The sequence below is a fragment of the Triplophysa dalaica genome, chromosome 23 (assembly GCF_015846415.1).
Source record: "Triplophysa dalaica isolate WHDGS20190420 chromosome 23, ASM1584641v1, whole genome shotgun sequence".
In the NCBI taxonomy this organism is placed as follows: domain Eukaryota; kingdom Metazoa; phylum Chordata; class Actinopteri; order Cypriniformes; family Nemacheilidae; genus Triplophysa; species Triplophysa dalaica.
Genome location: NC_079564.1, coordinates 10,948,155 through 10,963,488, shown reverse-complemented (window position 1 = coordinate 10,963,488; position 15,334 = coordinate 10,948,155). Strand labels below are relative to the sequence as shown.

Here is a 15,334-nt window from a genome sequence, read left to right as displayed (position 1 = left end):
GTGCTGGTTTAAGCTGTTTATGTGCTGGTTTAAGCTGGTCATGTGCTGGTTTAAGATATTCATGTGCTGGTCATGTGCTGGTTTAAACTGGTCATGTGCTGGTCATGTGCTGGTTTAAACTGGTCATGTGCTGGTTTAAGACGTTCATGTGCTGGTCATGTGCTGGTTTAAGCTGTTCATGTTCTGGTTTAAGTTGGTCATGTGCTGGTTTAAGCTGTTTATGTGCTGGTTTAAGCTGGTCATGTGCTGGTTTAAGATATTCATGTGCTGGTCATGTGCTGGTTTAAGTTGTTCATGTGCTGGTCATGTGCTGGTATAAGCTGGTCAAGTGCTGGTTTAAGCTGTCCATGTGCTGGTTTTAGCTGGTCATGTGCTGGTCCATAGCTAATTTAAGCCGGTCAAACCAGCATCAAAACATACCAAACCCAGCATATGCTGTTTTTTTCAACCGGGAATGCTAATTTTCTTGCTCTTTCATGAAAAAGCATTGCTTAAATAAGCGCATGTGAGCCAATGTGAGGTATTTTTTATTATTATTACATATTATTAAAGAAACAGAAAAGTTTAGCGGTTCGACATTTGTTCCACATTTTTTCCCTCAGAACGTGTCGCTGGTGGAGATCAGAGGCATTGCTGCCTAAGCACTACCAGATCTTTCACATGTGTTTTGGTTTATGCATGAACGCGTGTGTCTGTTTGGGTGCATTTGTCGAATCTCTGATAGACATTTCTAGTTCTCCTACGGTGTGAAATGCTCAGATGCAGCTGCCGTGCAGAACGAATGGGATTTGGACCTGTGTGCGAGTTTGAGAGGAAGAGCTGCATCCACACTTCCGCACAATGCCTGATAGAGTCCTTTGAAGTGCTAACTGCATTAGTTACAGAATGCTAGTCGCTACAGCAAGAAAGATACACGGGCATTTAAACAGATAACATCATCTATTAAAACAGCAGAAAATAGAGGCAACTTCAGAGGAAAACAAGCAAATAAATAAACAAGATATATGTCAGGGGTGTTCAATTAAAGTTCCAACAGTTCCGGTCTTTATGTTTACTTCTAAACGGAGGTCCGGACGATATGTCTTTTGAAGATAAATAAATATTGAATCAATTTAGCCCAGTTGGATATACTGTATATACTGCATAAAAGATATGGCCATTTTTTTTATATTTTAACATACACTGTATGTAATAAACATGCAAACAGCAAATGTAATAACAATTGAATTGCTCTCATCATAAACAGAAAACAAATTTTTAGAATTTAGATAAAAACGTTATGGTTCATAAAATTCCACAAACCTGGTCTAATGGTTGGAGATATAGCAAACAGTAAACAAACTGACAGTTTGCTTTAATATTTGCTGCATTTGGTTTACTGTTGTGTGTCCATTAACCTGCTCTGTGTGTCTGCACTACTGTTGTTAAAATTAGCACATGTCTGCTGATCTTCATGTGCCGCGACTTTAGTGGGAGAGAAGCAGCGTGTGCGAAGCAGAAAGAGTTCAAATGAAGTGCGTTTGGCGCTAGATAAAGACCTGTTCCTGAAAGCACGTGTGATGTGATTCTATGTTGTGTAGACGCGCAGCTCAATTTAAACAACCAAAGTAATCAAATGGTTTAAATGGTTTATTAGGCTGTCTCGCTGTCCGGATAAACTGAAGCAGGTCTGGATCCGGCCCGCCAATTGAGGACGTCTGATATATATTATCGACCATTATAAGGACATCTCAATATTGGTAGGTATAAAACTAATAAAATATTTAGTGTAAACTAACTAACAGTAACGTACCTTTACTCAGCAGCACATTCAACCTGCGTCCAATCTTTTTGGAGAAACCCACAGAAGAGGCGGCGCTCGTAGGCCTGGTGGGATGGATGGGCACCGGTGGAGTCCTTCTTGCCAGGTGCGGTAACGTGGGATACCCCAGGTTCGACTCTGCTTCAGACATCCTCCTTGGACTGTACTCCATAGCTCCTCCCACCACACTACCTCTGTCACCAGGATCAGAACCAGACTGCAGGCCCAGTTCATTGTGAGAAAACATCTCATATTGAGGTTTATTCAGCGCTGGGACTACGTGGAACAGGATACGCGGAGAACGCATTGATTGTCTGAACAAATTCTGGGCACTGGAAAAAAAAACATTGCATACAAGTATTTCAGTTAGTATATCTGTTTAACACCGAATCTACACTGGACGCGGCGTGACAAGACACATTGTTTGTTTCAATGGGATTGTCCCTCCGCATCCAGTGTGTACGAAATGAAAAATTATAATGGCTTCTAATGCGTTCAATTGTCTTATTGACACTCCGAGTCCAGTGAAGACACGGTGTAAGAGCCTGGGTTCATTGTAAGTACCGGGATTGTTAAAACCAGAGCACATGGAGGGGTCAAAAGGTTGTCTTGCTTAATCGCTGGCTAATTGTTCTGGTACAGTTGGAAACAAGGTTAATTCACATTATTTGCCATTTCCATAATCGCAAAGCCTTGGGGAGGAAGCAGTGAAACGTATTAGATGCAGGAAGCAGGATCTGTTTCATGAGCATTCAGTAGTAATAAATGGAAGACAACACCACTGTAAACTAAATAATACTACCCGTATATACAAGATGTATGCGTGACTAAAAAATAATTCAGCTTTGATATAGACTGTGTCATTGGACGCACACCTGGCCCAAAGTTAAGGTACGGTCTGCGTTTTGAAATAACAATATATTTTATATTTAATATATATAATACAATATAATATTATATTCATATTTTATTGTATATTACTCGTATTAAATTATATTCAAACTATTTAACGGTTCTTGATTCTTTGTGGCGGTCTACTAGAAGTTAAGTTTGGGCCACATGACTTTGCTTATATTGTTACCGCAGAAACCGTATATAGTCAGGTATGAATATTATGTTTATATTGTTGTGCAATAAAAATAATGGTCACACTTTATTTAAAGGTCCAATTTTTGCTAATAGCGAACCATTAACTACGACTTTTGCCTCGATAAACTCTTAATTTGGTGCTTGTAAATAGTTAGCATGATAGTTTAGGTATTAGGTAGGATAAGGAATGTAGAGTATGGTCATACAGAATATGTGATTTATATGTGTTAATAAACAGCCAATATGCCAATAATATCCATGCTTATAAGCAACTTGTTAATAGTGAGAATTGGTCCCTATACTAAAGTGTTACCTTCATTGTAGACATTGTATGCAGTGTGCAATGAGTGATAGAATATGATGCTAATTGCTAAATAGTTAAAGTAGAAGTTAAGCCAATAAAAAGATTTACTTTAATAATGTTATTTTGATAATGTACCGGAATGTATTTCTTGCATGGAAAGAAATCCTTTTGCGGAATGATCAGGCTGTTTATTTACATACAATGTTCATTTAGTAAGTGGTCCACAGGGCTCCTAAAAGTAACTAAAGTTTACAGAAAATCTTCCTTTGGATCATAATTCATGAATCTGAGTCGCACAAGGTATGATGTCAATGAAGATCTGAAACAGATCACTCAAGAACCACCGTCATGTCACGTTGATGGCATCATTTATGGGTATGTCACATATACGGAGCCCCGTCCCCATTCAAGTTGACTGCATGAAAAAGTGAACATCCTGTCTGTCAAACGGGCTTGAACTAACATGAAGGTGAGTACATTATGGCCTAAACTATTCCTTTAAAGAATACACAAAGATAAGACAAGCATCTTGAGATTACAGGTTAACTTGGCTATTTTGCATATAGATAGCTTGACCTGGGAAACCTAATCCGAACGCGAGAACAATTTTTAGAACAAAGTATAATTAAAAAAGTCGCGACGGTTTGTTACTTTCAAATCAGACTGCTGAAACCATCAGAGGGACTTAATGACAAGCTGTTTCCATCTCAATAAACTCCTCATTAGATCAATCTCTGTATCTAGAGAGCAAATAGTGCCTCACTTTATGGACGCCCATCTATTTTTATGTAAATGTGGCCCCACCCACTGGCAAAACGGAGTGTCTGCGTCTACGTGTGTGTGTCGAGCTGTGACACACGGGTAATCATGCGGCTCCCCCTGTCTGATTGAATAATAAATGACTCCATCAGCGCATCATTACATTGCGTTAGATCAACCGCTGATAAATATTTACCCATGCAAACAATCCAATAAGATTAGAATATTATGAATTATAACTCCACGAGGAGCACAATCAAGAACCGGGGTGCGCGTGAGATGGAGCGGGCGGAGCGTAGATAAAGAAAATATGGGTCTGTATTCATCTCGGTAATTCCCGCAGCTGGCTGCTCATGTGTGCGGCTGAAATCGACGTAGATTAAAATGTAACTCTCTCGTGAATTGACTTCACAAAGCGCTCGGAAGCTTAAGCCGCGAGCTGGTTTGAGGATGACTAGCCTAGCGTAACATTAAGTCAAACATCCCGGGGGCCGCAATATACGATAAACAAAAGGCCGTAATATTGAACGTGTATCACAATCGCTTTATTGACCCGATATGCATGTCATACACAAGGTTATATTTCTTAATCCGCAAAGTTGGTGACCCTAACGCACTTGCGTGTTTGCACTCGTGGTGTACATTAACGGATATATAAGGATCGCAGACAAAAGACAGCAAGCAATTAAAATGTAATAATGCTGCGGGACGCTGGGGAAATTAACTTGTGTTGTTGAACTTGTGCAAGCGGACTGAATGATGTATGGAAATGAGTTTTGGATTTGATTCTGAATTATCCCACAGCTGTGCCCTTTCAGTGCCCCGTGGTAGAGCCGGTCCAACGTTTCGCTCGCTCTGTCTCTTTAAGTGGGCGTTATCCTGTTGCAGCTGAGTTTTCGATCACTTTGCCCTCTGAAAGCATCTGGAGCAGGCCGAGATGTCCAAGCGAGGGCCAAAGGAAGCACTTAATGGTAAATGTGGATGGAAACAGGATGTTCTCATGTTGTAGCTTTTCTAGAGGTGTTAAATCCAACAGGCGATGTGTGAGCTAATATTAGATGAGGTTCATTGTATGGATTTCGTACAAAATGACGCTACGGGTGGCTAGGGTGTACAGGTGGTTGCTATGGCCATGATATGGATTAAGGATCAGGATGAAAAGTTTTATTTAAACCCTAAATGTATTATTATTATATTATTAGAAAAAAAATTCACTGATGAAATAAAGGTATAGACCATTTTGTAAGATGTAAACAAAACAAAACATTGATGATTCAATTCAATTTAATTTGAAAGATATATTGCATCTGGAATCAGCTTTAAATGTTTAATGGATGTAATTCGTTCTTACGTTTGTGTAGTGATACTGTAAACACTGCTACTGGACCATGTATTGTTTACGTTTTGCTAAATGGTCTATAACAAATGAAAGAAATGAGTAATGGTACACAAGATCAATGTCAGTTACTCAACCTTTCAGTAACCTCTATGGCTGCTATTCAACAAACTTCTGCGAGCTTTGAACTGTGGCGTTTTGTTTTTACTCGGAGAGATGAAAGAACACTGAGAACACTGATAACTGAGGAGATTTTCTAAGCGCTGAGAAAGACTGACAGCTCATGAAAGTGTGAGAAGGACAGAGAGGTTGAAAGGATTACAGATATATTGAAGAAACAGAGGGCAGGGCAGGAGCTAATAGAGAGAAAGAGACGGGAGAACAAGATGGTGCCTCCATCTCCTCCACCGAGGGGCTTACTGTTCAAATCGGATGTTGCGCAGGTCTGCGTTATTAATCCGGACGATACAGTCGTTCTCCTGGAACAGAGCTTCGCGCTCTGACTTTCCGCCCCTCTCCAGCCTCTTGACTAACAAACCCAGCGTCCTGGAACAGACACAGCACATATTACAGACATTCGACACAATGACAGCGCTGTTCAGATCAGCTACACCACACATTACTGTCAGAGCCAGAGACACATGCACAGCATCAACTAACCGTGAGTTAACAGAGTACACACAGCTAGCTTCAGTTTAATGACACAAATGCAATTAAAAGCTATGAATTTAAATGCAAAGTGTACATTCTGTTTCAGGAATATTTTGAGAAATATGAGACCCCTGCAAATCACAGAACTATATAAACGGTAACCACAAAACCATGGTAACAATACTCGTAGCCAAAATACCACAGTACAGTTCTTGTAAAATCGCAATAAATGAATATGGCGTCTCCTTCAGACGGGATAGTAAAATATTTTATTAATAAAATAATAATTATTCATATTAATTGTATTTATTATTTTTGTTACTATTTTTACATATTGGTTACCATATGTAACATTTGTAACCTATTTTTACAATTATATTCAATTCAATTTTATTTAAACAGCGCTTATTTAGCTTATACAAAGCTTTGTTATGAATTGTATTCATTATACATATTGTGTCCATACATTATTAGCAAACATTTTATACATATTAATATTATTATTATACATATTATTATTTTTATGATACATATAATATGAATTATAGAAAACATTGGTCACACTTTATTTTAAGGTCCAATTCTCTGTATTAATTAACCATTAACTATGACTTTTGCCTCAGTAAACTTCTAATTTGGTGCTATTAATAGTTAGTAAGGTAGTTATTAGGTTTAGGTATTAGGTAGGATAAGGGAAGTAGAATATGGTCATATTGAATATCTGCTCTATAAGTACTTTTTAACATCCAATATACTAAAAATATGCATCTAATAAGCAACTAGTTAATAGTGGGAATTGGTCCCTATACTAAAGTGTTACCAAAATATTATAAAAGGACTACTACCACAACTACTGCTACTAATAATAATAGTAATTACAATAATGTAGTATTATAATTATTATTATTATTAGTATAATTATGATTTGTATCGTAAAAATGATATGAAAAGTAATAATATGATAATAATAATAATATGATATTATTAATATAAAATCATAATAATAATAATAATACAGACATTGCACTGTAGTAAAAATAAATAAATAAATACATAAATAAATGCATGTGGTATTTAAGTGGAAATTACTGTTACCATTGTAAACTTTTATAAACCAAGCATAACTACAAACTCCATATTAAAAGCACAAAACAGCAAAACTGTGTCTCCGTTGCATCCTTCTGGATAGAGAGAGAGAGACAGAGAGAGAGAGTTATGAACAGAATATATATTTCACATCTGAAAGAGGATTAAAGCAGAGATTGAAGTTAGTGATACACCCCTTCATTTCACCTTTATCAAGCCTGTCAAAGGGTAAAAAAAAGAATGCACGGGCGGTTTATTGAACCTGCACTTTTGAAAAAGTTTACTGTTCCCAGTAGCTCACTTTCAACTGAACACATCAGAAACTAGTTTCTTTTTTTACTTAAACCGAGTTTGGCCATATGGATTTTTTGGCAGTGCTCACAGGCCTGCTGTGGGTTTGTGAGAACGCTGCGGCCTCTAATCTACAAACCCTGAGATGCGATCATGTGAAATGCACCGTCGCATTTGATGGGTTTAAAAAGCGCGCGGGAGATTTAGATATAAATAGGTCTTACAACGTCTCTCCCCCCTCTCTGCTGGGAGTCTGTTGCATCAAGGATTATTAACAACAAACTTTATCTTCCACAGTAAAACAATAAATGAAAAGGTTTAGAAAGCACGCATGGGTGTATTTGTGTACCGTGTGAAATACATTTAATGGGCGCACCGAAAGCAAAACATGTCTTGAATAAGAGTTATGGGTATTGTTACGGAACATATTACTTGTAAATGACTTTCACGCTCCTCAATACATCATCTACAGGAAAAGACAGTCCTGCAGATTAAATTGTTTTTCAAAGGAACAAACTGTGTGTTAGAGAGATGTGATTATGTCTTGTGGAGAGTCGCTGGTGGTCTTGTGGAATAATGACACAGTTTACACATGTTTTCATAACCTTGATGTAAACCAGCTGTGGGGAAGAACGAGGATTAGCTCAATTCTCAGCGGACTGATCTAGAATCTGTAGCCGATCTACTTAAAAAAGTATCATACTAGGTGTAAGATTGGGCAACCGGATATGATGTCACACTTTAGAGATTCTTTTGATGCTGAACTCTACATAATTAAGTAACACATTTTTTTATTTTTAAATGTCATAAAAAATGAATATTCAATCTATAGTAAATGTGCCACCACTTTTTCAATGGCTTCAGCATATCCAGAATCATCCCTCGCTTGAGTGACGGCCAACAAGAGGGAGACCACCTGTTCTCATCGAATGTCTTTAATTGAATAACAATGCAATCAGGATCCATTTACGCTGAGCAATTAGACCCCGACTTGTTTGCCGTGAGCGTCGATCATGTGATGCAATCTTGTTACTGGAGTCATGTTTCCGCACGATTCTGTGTGCGTGTCATTTTACAAGACACACTTCTTAAGCTGTTGGCAGAGTGAAGACGTTGGTCATTTTAAGAGCTCACTCTCCGAGGCCTTGCGTTCACCTCTATCAAGATGCTAATGAGTTTAACACCTTCCACCAATCACACCGTAGAGGGGCTGATGAGGTCAGTACAGATGTGTCGCTGTGGAAGTGCGACATAATGTCTGAATGAAGCGAAGTGACAGGTTGAGATTAGCCATTAGCTAAAGTAGCAGGTGTGTAATAACGCAGAACTCTTTTGATAATGAATGGACACATTCTGCAGCATAAGGGCTCTAAAGAGTACATATCGTCAACTAATTTTGCATTATCATTTAAAATGATAAACCTTAGTATTAAAAATCGATGTTTTTCAAGAATTGAAAAATAAAAAAACGTTATATGATAATATATTAATGATTATAAAATAATAATGATTATGGGAAACAACTACAACAAAAAAATATGAAGAAAATAATTTGATCCTCACAAATGGTGGATATCTCTATAGGGCTTTGGTTTATGTGGTTTAAATGAATATAAACGGAAATATAATAAAAAATATGGGCAGAACAAATATATTACATTTACTTCTAACAATATATTATGTTTATCTTTATATTTAAATATAAATATATTTATGTTTGATATTTATGTTACAATTTTCCAAAACACTGCAAACCACATCGATTTATGTATGGATTACAATAATCCTACAGCATGTATTCATGTTCATTCATATCAATTTTAGCATTTACTAATACTTTTTTTAACCAATGGTTGTATTTTTTAACATTAGTAAGTGTTGTCCTTTTATCCTTTAAAAAAATATATATATATTTCTATTGACTAAAAATCATAAAAATATTTCCTCAGTGCTGTGATGTTCACCAATACAGCACTTCTTTCCTTATAAGTGTTATTGAAAGATACGGAAAAACAGTTTTATTTCCCCTTTAACCACAATCCAACTAAAACTCAAAAAGAATAAAGACAGTCATACGCCATTTCAGTTTTTGTTATGTTTGGCCTGACACAGATTTGATGTGCCATCTTCAATTTAAGCTTGGAAAGGTCACACACACTCATAGCTTATAAACAGCTCTCAGAAAATCCCTTTATAGTCGCCATCCACTAAATTTAAACCGCTTTCATTTATTTGCACCTTCCTTTTATCATTTAGCATTTCTTACAACAGCTGACCTTGGGTGAATGTTGTTCTATGAATGACCCACAGCATGAATGAGCTTTTAGTCAGATTGGGTAGAGCAGTTTAGATGAATTGAGTTGGCGGCTCTGAGGCTTTCCCACTAGCAATAAAGTTACCTAATTTATTCAGAGCCATGCCCCGTGTTCCTTTTGTCCTTCTGGAGGGGACCAGGGTGTTTAGTGGTCCCACGTCTGTTCATTTCCGTGGCCTTACACAAAGCCAGAGCTATCATAGCTTTACCTTCATTACTGAGAGAGAACTTACAAAATGGAGTTACAGAAAACTCCACATGTGGTCGAGGAGTCTCGTGCGACAGAGGCGTACTGTCGATGTGTACTTGAGGTATGATGAAAAACTACCTTAAGTGGACGAAGGATGCTGGGGTTTGAAGACATGGAAAAAGAAAAGTCATGACCTGTGGAAAGCTTGGAGATGTATGAGAGAAGGATGCAGTGGACACAGCTGATGACAACATCCAAACCAGAAGAAGAAATATTCTTGTAGGTCGGTGATTCTTAAACCTATGCTAAGAACAGGCACTGATATAAAAAATTCAGATCATGGGGTGTAAACATTGTATTTTTACCTTTTATCTTTAATGCTGAAAGGCACCACATGGATTCCTAGTGGCCCGCCGACGTTGGACACCTCAACCAGCTTTAACATTTGCCTGGAGACATTGATAAATGAAGGAAATGTGAGGAGAAAGCAAATAAAGCAAATATCATCCACTACAAAGAAGTTTAAACTGGCACTGTGAGTTACTTTGCTGCAAACAAAACCATCTATAACCCCAGGAATCATTAAGACATGTAAGTCGATGGAGACCCAAATAGACACTTCGATTAAGTGATTAGGATCAGATTGAGGCCTGCATTAGGCTTGTCATGTGTATATATATTAGAAAACCCGAGAGCACTAATATGTGTGAAAAATATATGTGGTAAACATATGGGATAAGGAGAGGATAACAAACAATGTTTACAAAGATAAGCAAATGCACTGTGAGAATGGGAATTGGGAATGCGCTCAAAAATATTTTGTCGTCATCTACTCATGTGGTTCGAACAATGTGATCTTTGTAAAACAGGATATACAGTATAGCAAAACAGGCAGACTTTTGCCTCTCTGTCGCCATCTCTGTTTGAAACGTAAAATATGTGGATTCGAGTCAAATGACGTCCAACTGACCTCCACAATTTCTGACCTGACGGCTCAAATTATAAATGATTTTAGCTTACTGATTTGAATAGATGTGGACAACTTAAGATCAATTTTCTTGTGGTCTCATTTTTTCTCAAGAATAGATTTTTCTCAAGAACTAATTTTTTCTCAAATTTTCTTTAAAAAAAGTAATGAAGAAAGGCTTCCTTCTGCTGTATCTCTCTACTCTAATATTACCCTTGAAAATTATGACGAAGTGAACTATTTTCATATTTATAATGCTTTAACTTGCTTTGTTTTTGTTTCTGTAAAAGAATGGTTTTAAAAGACGTAAAATATAGTTATACAAACAACATTCATGATACTTCTAGGGTTGTTATTAACTCAATAAACTTGTGTTGTATGTACAAGTATTTACAAATGCACCTCCAACTAAGACACTTCATGAACCAAGAAAAGTAAAAAAAATGTAATCTAAGTGTGTTTCCAAAAGAAACTTTGTAAAAAAACATTGATTCAGATAGAATCAGTCAGAATCCAACAGTTCTTCCTATGAGCACTTACTCAAGCGAGGCTGATTCAGCGCTGGAATCTGCCCGTCCCACTGGCTCGATCCTTCCGTTCTTCCCTTTGTCTGTTCTCTCCACCTCTTCTTCATCCTCCTGTGAAACACCAAAGAAAATACCGTATGACAACAGATTCCTCACATCCTACATAAACCTGGCTCTGCCCCCCCAGGCTTCTCGCTCTAATCTAATTTGGTGAAAGATGAGCGTAATGGGTGCTGTTTTAAATCAGAGTGACTCTGAGAAAACGGCCGTGACATCACAGCATGCCTCGGAAAAGATGTCAGTAATCGATTCCTCATATTCAATCTATCAGCGCAGGGTCGGCAGGGCTCAGGTCTGAGGCTAATCGGATGAAGGAAGAGTTGAGTGGAGTCTCATTTGTTTCTTTGGCTTTCCTCGATCTAATTTGAATTCTTCCGTTGATCTCTATATCTCTAGCACTTGACACGTCTGATATTTGCAGATGTCGTTCACAATTTCTTCTTCAGAAAACAATAAGGTCACAATGCCAAGGCAAGAACCACAAAAAGCATTTTAGTTGCTGTTCAAATTGTTTTAACACCATTAAATACATTTCTTAAAAAGCACTTTTGTGTTTACTAGGAGAAAAAATGCACATTTTCTTTCTATTCTTTTATATATATATATATATACATAGTATAGACTGTATATACCCTGTATATAAATATTTGTTTGGTTTTTGTGTCAGTATACTCATTATGAAACAAAGTTTTAAACAAACCCCCTCAATCACTGACAAATAAAGACATCTGAAAACATTCTTCACTTTAATTCCACTCGAACCCTTCGCTGTGGATCATTTCCAAAGGCAAGTGAGTGTCTAGACATGAAGCGCAAGCCTGCAATGGTTTGTTAGTCACGGATATTAATATTCCAGCGATCTCACCCTTAACCTTCGCCTCTCAACGAAATGTCAAGCACATCTAAATAAGCACTTCTCCGTCTTTATATGGAAATGCATTCAGACAGTCACCCTGCAACAAATGCATTCATGAGCCTGAAGAGGATGACTGCAGTCTGTGTTTTTTGTACATTGTTGTATAGGTTAAAGAACGAGTGGAGGTCATGAACATTTTAAAACCAGCAACGGGCGGGTTACCTTTTTCTGGTCAAAATAAGTCAATCACCTCTCTAAATGCAATTAACTATAGTATTGATTTACTTACATTTAGCCCAATATGAGCTATAAAAATATACTGAATATATTAACTCATCTTTGTATAGGGGAGATTTGCTAAATAATAACACACAATTACACAATTTTTACACACAATTATTTGGTTGTTGTTGTTATTTTTTGCACTAGTGTATGTATGATAGAGTTAAAATGACTTAAACTCTTATTTGTGATAACAATAATAATTATTATAATATTTAGTAGTAGTAGGAAACGAGATAATTTAATAACACGGTTATTGTTATTAAACAAGATTATATACTGCAAAAAATCAATTTCCAGACCCTGACAGATGATTGAAATAATAAAAGAATAAAAAAAGGAAGGTGAATATTGAGAATGTTAGATGTCATCACTAAATAAACATAAGCCTGATAAACATTAGCATTTTTAGGCCACAATTTAAGATATTTTACATTGTGATTTTCCATAATATTTTAATTAACATAATGAAAATAAATAAATATCATGGCACAAAATCAATGAATAAATACTTTATTCTTAATTTATCAATTCTATTCCTTTTACTTCCGTGTTTTTGTTTGTTTATTTAGTTAAAACTTTATTTGAATGTTCGCCGGTTCCCGCCTGCTTCCTTCCCTACTATTAACAGTACTACAAAGACTAATTTATAGAACACATGCATCTTGAGTGTTATGTTTGTAAAGTCCTATTACAAGTATGTTAAAACATAATAAAGGTCAAGCTTACAGTGTCTTCTTTATTTAACACTCAGAACGGCTGCTCGCAAAACAAAAAGGAAAATAATGAAGTTGAGTGAAAGTTTTATGTGACATGAACGCTGGACAGTCTCTATTCAGATGTGAATCATGCTGTCTGCTGCCAGAAATTGAGCTTATTAGCAATAAGAGATAAATTGGAGAGGTGGGGGGGCTTAAAACGGGCCCGGAGAGCCAGAATGGTCCTTGTCACAAAGTCACTCGTACAGAACACAAAGTGTCACTTTGCCTCTGGTAGCAGAAGTAATGACAGAGAGCGAAAACACGGCTGGATGCCAGACCCTCCATTGTCTAGTTTTTTACATCTGCCAGGCATTTTACCATGGAGAGAGAGAGAGAGAAGTTAACTTTAATAAAACAACTCTTCCATCAGTCCACCACAAGTGAGAAACATTTGTATGGGCGTCCTAGAGGCGACAACGGCTTTAAAGGAGTAATTTAACCAAAAACTAAATTCTCAGTCATCATGTACTTACACACAGTGAGCAAAAAAGTAGAGTTTACTCATAAATTCACTCCGCACTGCCATTACTTTTTATAAAGGTTCATTTATGAGGCTCTGCCTATTTCTGGCAACTAAAAAACAAGGGTGCCTGTGCAGGTTCGTGCGTGTATGTGTGTGTTTGGGTGAAGTCCAGAAGGCACTCAGTGCCGCAGTTAGAGGAAGCCAGAGGTTACAAAGCTGGCGATTAGACAGACAGTGCATTAGATTATTGTTCCTGGCAGATACAGAAGGTCGGTCACATTGAGAGACTGCTGGCTCATGAGGAGGTGGAGTAAGCTTTCCTCAGGGAGGCTGGATTAGAAGAGTAAAGACTTGATATCCAGATGTTGGATGAACTCCAGGAGACATCCTGAATAATCGAACCGACGCCTGATGGAGGGCTTAAAGGTCAGGTTTGAAGAGAGAAGCCGTCCCTGACAACATGATGTCCAAAGGAAATGAGGAAGGTTTGGTGTTGACAGTGGTGTGAGCTGTGTAACATGACAGCTAGCAAAAAATTCTTCTTAAAACATTTTTCTGTTCACCAGGTCACCTACTGACACAGCGATGCAATTATCTATAAGCGAAGGTCTATTATTTTGGTATTACTGTAATTACATCAGATAAACTTGTCAACCAAACAACTTTGGTTGAACTTTGGCTGGTCGCTTTATACATGTCGGTCATTTACAGGTCTTTTCTGTTTTAAGTGTGCAGCTTTTGGCCAGAACAAACTACAAAGTAGACCAGATTTTTTTGTTGATAATCACATCTGGCAACACTACTTTAAAAACAAATACAATTGTACTTTCCTCTCACTAATGTTCTCAGGAACCATGGTATTATCTGTGTAAAATCTCTGAGCAAACACACCTCTATATTTTCATCTCAGAAACGACTGAAGCACTATATTTTTGTCTGAGTCAAAGTGCTGGAAAAAGTGTGTTAAAGAAAATACAAGGAAGTCGGCAATTTGTAAAATATTCAAACAATGATTGACCAAATATTGCTTTAAAGCAACCTACAGGGTTGCCAAGTCTGCTGTTTTCTCATGTAATCGTGCAACTATTTTAAACTATTAAGGGGCAGTTAACCCCCCCCCCAAAAAAAATCAGTCATTAAATGTTGTTACATTTCTTTGTTCTGATAAACACAGAGAAAGATATTTGGAAAAAAGCTTGTAACCAAACATTTCTTGACCATCATTGACTACCATAATGGCATAGAAGTGCCAACTGTTTGCTGTCCTACATTCTTCAAAAGATCTTCATTTGTTTTCAAAAGAACAAAGAAATTTAATTTTTTCCTACAATGGGAGTCAATTGTGACCAGTAAGTGTTTTGTCACAAGCATTCTTCCAAATATCTTTCTCTGTGTTCATCAGAACAAAGACTTTTATACACATTTGGAGAAACTCGAGGGCGGGTAAATGATGACAGAATTATAATTTTGAAGTAAGCTATCCCACTAATGCAATTTGTTTCTTCTGTCTGTTAAATGTGGATTTTGTTCATCAACAGTAAATTTTTAGGATGAGATGTGTTTTATATATATACAGTGATTTACAAGAAAATACATG

The 15,334-nt window shown here is 37.1% G+C and overlaps 1 protein-coding gene across 3 annotated transcripts in view; it reads right to left on the bottom strand.

Moving 5' to 3' along the window:
- Positions 1 to 15,334, bottom strand: part of pard3aa (par-3 family cell polarity regulator alpha, a) — a 363,711-nt gene that overhangs the window by 190,935 nt on the left and 157,442 nt on the right. For all 3 annotated transcript variants that reach the window (XM_056738007.1, XM_056738008.1, XM_056738009.1), the window contains 4 exons: positions 11,329 to 11,426; positions 10,187 to 10,270; positions 5,710 to 5,835; positions 1,793 to 2,133 (listed from right to left, as the gene is read on the bottom strand). In XM_056738007.1, coding sequence (XP_056593985.1) covers positions 1,793 to 2,133; positions 5,710 to 5,835; positions 10,187 to 10,270; positions 11,329 to 11,426 — 649 coding nt within the window. The remainder of the gene's footprint in view (positions 1 to 1,792; positions 2,134 to 5,709; positions 5,836 to 10,186; positions 10,271 to 11,328; positions 11,427 to 15,334) is intronic.